Below are 8847 nucleotides of genomic sequence, written 5' to 3'. Positions count from 1 at the left end.
TTTTGTCAAAATTTTATTTCTATAAAAAATTTTGTCAAAAATTTATTTCTATAAAAAATTTTGTCAAAATTTTATTCCAATAGAAAATTTTTTCCAAATATTATTTCTATACAATTTTTTCCCAAATTTTTCTTTTATAGAAGGTTCTTATTCAACCTAACCTAACCTAACCTATATACGTATTTAATCGGCCTTTTTTAGTTTAATATATACCACGTATGGACTATGTGGTATATATTACGGTGTTAGGAATTTTTAAGACACCTCGATTGTGGTTGACAGTCTTCAGTAGAAGTTTCTACGCAATCCATGGTGGAGGGTACATAAGCTTCGACCTAGCCGAACTTGTTTTCCATTCTTTTCACAATAACAAAAGTTGCTTCACAAAAGACGCTCTATCTCTCAAACTAATTGACTTACAGACGTCAAATTGTGACACGAATCATTTGAAGGTTGGTGATGAACTCTTCTCTACCCAGTTGAGAGTTCATGAAGTTTAGGGAGAACGCCTTTCCCAGTGAAAAAAAGAAACCAGAAGCACTTTCGTTTCTAAAGGCAAGACAACTGGCTTTATTGACGAGTTACTTATAACTAACAACAAAAGAAAACTTAAAAACTATTGACACCAGGTCATATTCAAGAAATTCATGAGAAAAAGATACATATACTAGTAAAGTTAAAGCGAATTCAAAATCTTATCGATACTTCACATCATATGAAAAATCAAACCAATTCAATTAAAAAATATAGATGATAAAAAATAAAATATTAGAAATAGAATGATCTTACATATTGTTGAATTCGGGATTCAACATATTCCCCGACTCATTGTTGGAATGGATCGCAGAGGCATCCTTCAATAACCACTCCAAATTCTGTATTTTGCACCTTCACGTGAGGGTATTTATCTAGAGGGGCTCTCTTACCCTTCAAGACCTTCCAGTACAGGTCACGACCAATTACCCCGTGTATCGGCCCGAAGTCGTGAGGCATAGGGTGTGCCCACATATCACGGACGACACCGCTGGTTTCCAAAAGGAACGGTAGAAGTTGTCGATCTACGGAAGCTGGTATATCCATCTTAAATTCGTCAACCACCGCAAAATATTGGAACCAAGACTTTCCCTTCTTGGTCTTAATTTCGAATACGCCATAGGGGACGTTTTTAACCCATTTAGCGCGATACGGTAGGGTTTCAACTATGTTGAAGCGGACATGGGAAACTTTTACATTCGGATTTAGAGCCATTGTAACCGTGATGACTTTTCCCTTTGCCTCTAAATCACATAGGACGACTGGAGCGATCACCATACAATTTGCCCCATGTGGTTTTTCGGTAGCCTGATACTCCATTGTTTTCCGCACCAGTTTTGAAGTTTGAGTCCCGACACCACTTACAACAACGGTCTCCGGGCTCACTTCGATGACCTCGTCATTGGCTTCTTTACGCTTTATAGCTTCTAAAATTTCCAGTTTGTAGCCTTGGGCGATGTTGTAAAAGTTAACCGGTTTATTGGGGGAGAACTTGGCCAGGGAAGCAATAGGGTAGCCTTTCAAATCTTTTACGGTCGGATTCTATGGCAATTCTTCCAAGGTGGAAGAGCTTGCATTTATGTCGTCATGATGAAGCATCGTGTGGTGACGGCGGCCACATATACTGCAACGATGTTGCGAGGTACACTCGACTCGCTTGTGCCAGTCAGTCAAGCAATTAAGGCAGAGATTAAATTTTTTGGCCGCCTCTCGCCGTTCCTCTGCTAACATCCATCTGAAGTCCGGGCATCTTTTAAATAGATGGTTTCGGTGACACAGTTGGCATCTTCCATTACGCTCCATTATCCTGGCGAGAAAGAAACACAAAAAAGAGAAGAGGAAAAGAAACAAGTATATGTAATGAGTAATTAGTATTCTAAAAGTTGATCGTATGCAATAAATATTTTAATTTGTGTTTGATTGTTCAGGGATATTAGTTTGTTGGGTTGGGAGTACGCATAGTTTGACGATCGGACGCGTAATAATACCGTTTTGAGTTTTAATTTCTGCAACATGAACGTTATTGTCTTTGCCGCATATCACTCTCACGACACGACCGAGCCGCCATTCCGTCGGAGGCAAGTGATCGTCTTTTACGATTACGAAGTCGTTCTCTTTTAGGTTATTTTTTGTCGACTTCCATTTATATCTTCTCTGCAATTCGGTTATATACTCAGTCTTCCACCTGCGGCTGAATGTATGTTGTAAAGTTTGTAATTTTCTCCATCTGGATAAGTACGACATATTCTCTCTTGGAGAATCTTCCGGGGCTTCCGGAGGAGCTGTTAACGGACCACCACGCAAAAAATGTCCTGGTGTTAAAGGTAGTATTTCAGAAATGTTGTCTGTTAATGGTGATAACGGCCTGGAATTCATTATGGCTTCAATGCGAACTAATAACGTACTGAACTCCTCATACGTAAAGTTGAAGTTACTAGTCTGCTTCTTAAGATGGGATTTCATAATCTTCACGGCAGATTCCCATAGCCCTCCCATGTGAGGTGCGTATGGTGGTATAAAGGACCAAGCAAACCCTTGTATACCAAAATTATCAGTTAAACATTTTCCTGATGATTTTAAAAACATATGATGTGCCTGAAGCAGTTTATTACTCGCACCGACAAAATTCTTTCCATTGTCGGAAAACATTGTTTTCGGCAAACCTCTTCTGCCGGTGAACCGCGTAAAAGCTGCTAAGAAAGCCTCTGTGGACATATCTGAGCACACTTCCAAATGCACAGCTTTTGTCGAAAAACAAACAAAAACTGCGGCGTAACCTTTTATAACTTTTGCATTTCTCAAAGTTGAAGTTTTGATGTTGAATGGACCCGCAAAGTCCACTCCGGTATACGTAAAAGGTAGGGAGTAGGTTGCTCGTTCAGGCGTCAGGGACGCCATCATCTGATGCTGAAATTTCCGTTTGAAAATGGTACAAGCCTTGCATGCTCTTATACATTTCCTTATTCCATTTTTAAGTCTAGTAATATAGAAACCTTGACGAATAGCTCTCAACATCACATTGTATTCGGCATGACATAGAATCTGATGTGTATAATTTATTAAAAGATAGGCAAAATGTGATTTCTCTGGTATGATGACAGGATGTCTTTCATCATAACTCAATCCTGAATTTTCCAGACGCCCGCCAACTCTCATGACCCCATTCTTATCAAGGAAAGGAGCTAATGCACTTATGTTGCTTTTACTATTAACGAACTTATTCCGCAGTAGGTAATCATATTCATGGGTAAAATAAATTTGTTGAGCCATCATTATTAAACGATTTTTAGTTCTTTCGATTTCCTTAGTTGAAATATCAACACTCTTGGGACGACAATTAGATTTCTGAAATACTCGTAGAATATAACTCATAACACGTAAGGCACGAGCATATGATGAAAACCTCGAAATTAGACACTCATTTGCAGTTACATGAAAGTTAGACGTTCTTTTGGTTTCAAGATCAGTTGGATCAAAAGTGCGCGTCTTTGGCCAAAGATTCTCTGGAGTTCGAATCCAAGAAGTACCAGTCCACCATAAACAGTTTTCGATCAGATCTTGTGGTAAGCTGCCACGGGTACCCAAATCTGCTGGGTTATCATCAGTTTTAATATGTTTCCAGTTTGCTATATTGGTAAATTGCTGAATCTCCGATACTCGATTTGCTACGAATGTTTTGAGTGTTTGGGGAGATTTTTGGAGCCATCCTAGCACTATCGATGAATCCGTCCATAAATGTATTTGAAATTCGCAGGTCAAAGATTCAATCACAACTTTAACTAAATTGGTGAGTAACAATGCTCCACACAGCTCAAGTTTAGGTATTGTTGCTTTCTTAATCGGTGCAACTCTGGTTTTTGTGACCAGTAAGTTGCTGGAAATATTATCTGAATCATCAATTCTCATGTATATGGCAGCACAATAGGCACGCTCTGACGCGTCGCAGAAGCCGTGGATCTGAACGCGTACACCAGGTGAAAAACATACCCATCTCGGTATTCTCAGATTTTGAAGACTCGGCAAACTCTCTCTAAACGAATTCCACTTTTCTAGTAAAAGTGGTGAGACAGCTTCATCCCAACCGACATTTGATTCCCAAAGCTGCTGCATAAGCATTTTCGCTATGATGACGATTGGACCAAGCCAACCTAGCGGATCAAAAAGGCGTGCGATAACGGAAAGGATCTGTCGTTTCGTGACAATTGGAGAATCAATAATTGGGCCAACCACATAGTAAAAGTAATCACATTTTGCATTCCAGCGAATACCTAATGTTTTGACTGCTCTAGAATCGTCGAATTTTAAAAACTCTTCATCAAGAAGATCCTCCCGGGCTATATCTTGTAGCAAAAATCTGTTGTTTGCAGTGATCTTCTTGAAGGGAAAAGATGCTGTTGACAAAATCTGTATAAGTTGTACCTGCTTCTCTTTGGCCTCATTCAATGTGTAGCCACCCGATAGAACGTCGTCGACGTAGATCTCTTTTTTCAAAATCTCTGACACCTTTGGACTCGTTTCTGCACAATCGTCACTCAACTGTTTCAATGTTCTTATGGCGAGAAACGGCGCGCAATTAATTCCAAATGTAACCGTCTTGAGCTCAAATGATTTAATTGCCTCATCAGAACGAGGTCGAAAAAGAATTCTCTGATAAGCTCGATCAGGTTTATGCACCACGATCTGGCGGTACATTGTTTCTATGTCCCCTGTGAACACAAACTCGTACTGTCGCCAGCGTAGAATAATTTTTACAATGTCTGTCTGGAGTAATGGACCAGGACACAAAACGTTGTTAAGAGAGTAACCACTACCGCTTTTCTTAGATCCATTAAAAACAACCCGCACCTTTGTTGTTTTGCTCTCTGGTTTAACGACCGCATGGTGGGGTAAATAAAAGGAGCTCATCTTCTCTTCGGAATTCTCCAAACATTTAATCTCTTCCATGTGGTCCAATTCAATGTATTCTTGTAAAACACGCTCATATTGGGCTTTCAAATCTGGCGTTTTACTTAACGTCTTCTCCATACGATGATATTGTGCAAGGGCCATATTTCGAGAAGGGCCCAGGTAAATTGTATCAAGAAAATCTTTACGGAATGGTAACCGCACAACATATCTCCCATCTGTTTGTCGATATGTTGTCTGACGATAGAATTCCTCGCAATATTCATCTTCCTCGGAGACTGATGTGGTTTCCTTAACTTCTTCGATTTCCCAAAATCGCTTAAGTTGAGCATTGAGAGCGGCATTCGCAGACTCAGTAACTAAAGTTGAAAACGTGTTAATTGTTGTCGTCGGTAAGGGGCCTGACAAATACCAGCCGAAATGTGACTCTCTGGCCTCTAATCCATTCTCACGATACGAAAGAACACCCTCCAAATTAATAAGTGGCAAAAAAGCACTTCCAATAATCATGTCAATTGCCGCCGGTCTAAAGAAATTAGGATCTGCTAATTTTATATTTTTCAAATCTGGCAAACTTTCTATCCGAATTCGTCTAGAAGGTAAAAAATGCGAAAGTTTAGATACCACAATCGCTCGAATTCGAATTTTAAATTTTGCATCAGTTGATGTCAAATCTACAAGGCACTGATGACTCGAATTTCCAACAACTGTCCCACCTAACCCTGAAATTTGTGTATGATGACAATCCGTTGGTAAAGAGAGACCTTGTTGTATCCGTTTTGTAATAAAACTTTTCTCGGATCCAGCATCCAGTAGGGCTCGTACTGTAAATATTTCTCCTGCATGGTCAATGTTAACAATTGCGGTTGGCAAAATTGTCGTTCCCTCATGTTGAGAAAAATGTGTTAGCACTGACGAAGTTATTGGATTTTCTGGTAAATTTTGTATAGGTTGGACATTTGAAGACGTCGACGACTGCTCCATTGATGATGATGGACTTCTGCGTGCCTGAGTAACATGTGATGAATTTCGATCTTTTGACTCAAGATGAAGTAGTGAATGATGTTTTTTGTTACAGTGAAAACATGAGAGCTTGCTTTGGCACTTTGATTTAAAATGGTTTGGAGATAAACAATTTACACAGAATTTATTGTTATAGACAAATTTCACCCTATCCTTAATTCCCATCGACTTAAATTTCTCGCAATTTCTCAAATTATGATCGCCGTTACATTTTCTGCATTTACCGTCAGGTTTGTTTGAATCTGTTTTGGCATGAAAGGATTGAGATTTAGTTGATGAGGTGTGATTCGATCTTCTCATATCCGAAATAGTTTCCAACATTTCGACTCTCTTTGATAGGAATTCATCCATTTGATTCCAGGTTGGGAGTGTTTTGTGGTCCGACAACGAGTCTTCCCACGCACGTAGTGTCTCCTCAGGAATTTTCGATGAACAATGATGGATCAGGATAGGATCCCAATTTTCTGTCTTTATGTCGTAGGACTTAAAAATAGCCATACTATCATTAATTGTACGTTGAATCTGGCGAACCGACTTTGCATTTTCAACTTGTGCAACCTGAATTCCAAATAATATCTTCATCTGCTGGTGTACAAGGATTCTGGGGTTCTCATACCGACTTTTGAGAGCCTCCCACGCCAGCAGAAAATTCCCATCCACCAAATCAAATCGTTTCACAATTTGGTGCGCTTCACCTCTGGTCTTATTTCTAAGATGGTACAGTTTTTGGGCCGAAGATATTTCGGAATGTGTACCAAACACTCCCCAAAAAATGTCCCTAAAAGCAGGCCATTTTGCATACCCTCCTTCAAAGGGCTGTGTGTCGCACGGAGGTAGTTTTAATGAATGAATGAACGTCGTATCACGTCTGCTTTCATCCAGCTGGGGTTGCTTTTGCGGTCTTGAACTGCTGATTTCAGTTTTACACTCAATGTAGTTAGAACACGCAGTTGTATACTCTTTTTCTGCCATTTCCAGCAAATCTTTGGCGTGTTCATTTTCATCTGCCGTCATCAACCCCTCGTAAGTATTAAGGAACTTACGCCATCTTCGTTCTAACTCCTCTTCATTGACGTCGAGACTCGCGACATTTGTACTTGCTTTGAAAGATTTACAAAAAGAATTCAGCTGATTGAGATCGAAAAGGAATTTACGTCTAGCAGCCATTTTATTTCAAATTTGAATTATTGTTTTAAATTTAGGATGAATTTTTAAACCGATTTTTAAAAAATTGATAAAATACAGATGAGAATTTAAAATCGACGATCGATACTCAACATAATTATTAACTTGAAAAGAATTGACACTGGCTACCAACGCTGCTAAAATTTATCGAGTTCCTTCCTCTTTTATAAATTCAGCTACTACTGGAACAATATGTCACTTTATAATGTAGCGAACTTTCGATATCTCCGCATGAGAATTTTTATTACACGATTTTCTGTTGTGTTTATTCGACTATCGTATATAATTTTGCAAAATAACAGCCATATAAATAAATTTGAAGTCGGCTTTCAAAATATATTTCCAAAATTTCTCGGTCGATGAATGTCCTCGCTTCACACTAAAATTTTTCAAAATTTAAATTGCCAATTTTGTAGCATCTTCATGCAAAACGACGAATTTTTATTTTTATCTGAACAATTCCACGCCAGACCATATCATTGTCCGAAATAATCTCATGATTTTGATTCAGAAATATCGTATAGATTATTCTTTAGTTATCGACAAACATTATTTAAATTTAAACAATCCTACACTCCAGAAAATTGGATTGTAAAGGGTGATTTGTTAAGAGCTTGATAACTTTTTTTAAAAAAAAAACGCATAAAATTTGCAAAACCTCATCGGTTCTTTATTTGAAACGTTAGATTGGTCCATGACATTTACTTTTTGAAGATAATTTCATTTAAATGTTGACCGCGGCTGCGTCTTAGGTGGTCCATTCGGAAAGTCCAATTTTGGGCAACTTTTTCGAGCATTTCGGCCGGAATAGCCCGAATTTCTTCGGAAATGTTGTCTTCCAAAGCTGGAATAGTTGCTGGCTTATTTCTGTAGACTTTAGACTTGACGTAGCCCCACAAAAAATAGTCTAAAGGCGTCAAATCGCATGATCTTGGTGGCCAACTTACCGGTCCATTTCTTGAGATGAATTGTTCTCCGAAGTTTTCCCTCAAAATGGCCATAGAATCGCGAGCTGTGTGGCATGTAGCGCCATCTTGTTGAAACCACATGTCAACCAAGTTCAGTTCTTCCATTTTTGGCAACAAAAAGTTTGTTAGCATCGAACGATAGCGATCGCCATTCACCGTAACGTTGCGTCCAACAGCATCTTTGAAAAAATACGGTCCAATGATTCCACCAGCGTACAAACCACACCAAACAGTGCATTTTTCGGGATGCATGGGCAGTTCTTGAACGGCTTCTGGTTGCTCTTCACTCCAAATGCGGCAATTTTGCTTATTTACGTAGCCATTCAACCAGAAATGAGCCTCATCGCTGAACAAAATTTGTCGATAAAAAAGCGGATTTTCTGCCAACTTTTCTAGGGCCCATTCACTGAAAATTCGACGTTGTGGCAGATCGTAAGTCTATTCATGATGAAATGTCAAAGCATACTGAGCATCTTTCTCTTTGACACCATGTCTGAAATCCCACGTGATCTGTCAAATACTAATGCATGAAAATCCTAACCTCAAAAGAATCACCCATCCAAATCAATTCTATTTAACACTAAATAAATTTTTGATAACTTTCTTTACCACTAACTTCCATTTAAATTTTGAAAATTGTAATGGACTTTACCGTAAATACAAAATTAAAATTATGTTCTTTCAATAACCGGATAATTTTTATCCGGTACAATACCCGGTTATGTTAATCATA

General features: G+C 38.8%; 1 protein-coding gene across 1 annotated transcript; it reads right to left on the bottom strand.

Annotated features, from left to right (window-relative positions):
• Nucleotides 1-1938: 1938 nt before the first annotated feature.
• LOC142235692 (uncharacterized) lies at nt 1939-7128 on the bottom strand. Its single transcript, XM_075306952.1, has one exon. The coding sequence runs from the start codon at nt 7126-7128 to the stop codon at nt 1939-1941; it is 5190 nt and encodes a 1729-aa protein (XP_075163067.1).
• Nucleotides 7129-8847: the final 1719 nt, after the last annotated feature.

This window comes from Haematobia irritans, chromosome 4, assembly GCF_050003625.1.
Source record: "Haematobia irritans isolate KBUSLIRL chromosome 4, ASM5000362v1, whole genome shotgun sequence".
Taxonomy (NCBI): domain Eukaryota; kingdom Metazoa; phylum Arthropoda; class Insecta; order Diptera; family Muscidae; genus Haematobia; species Haematobia irritans.
Note: the sequence above shows the minus strand (reverse complement) of the source record. Positions and strands in the feature narration are given on the sequence as shown.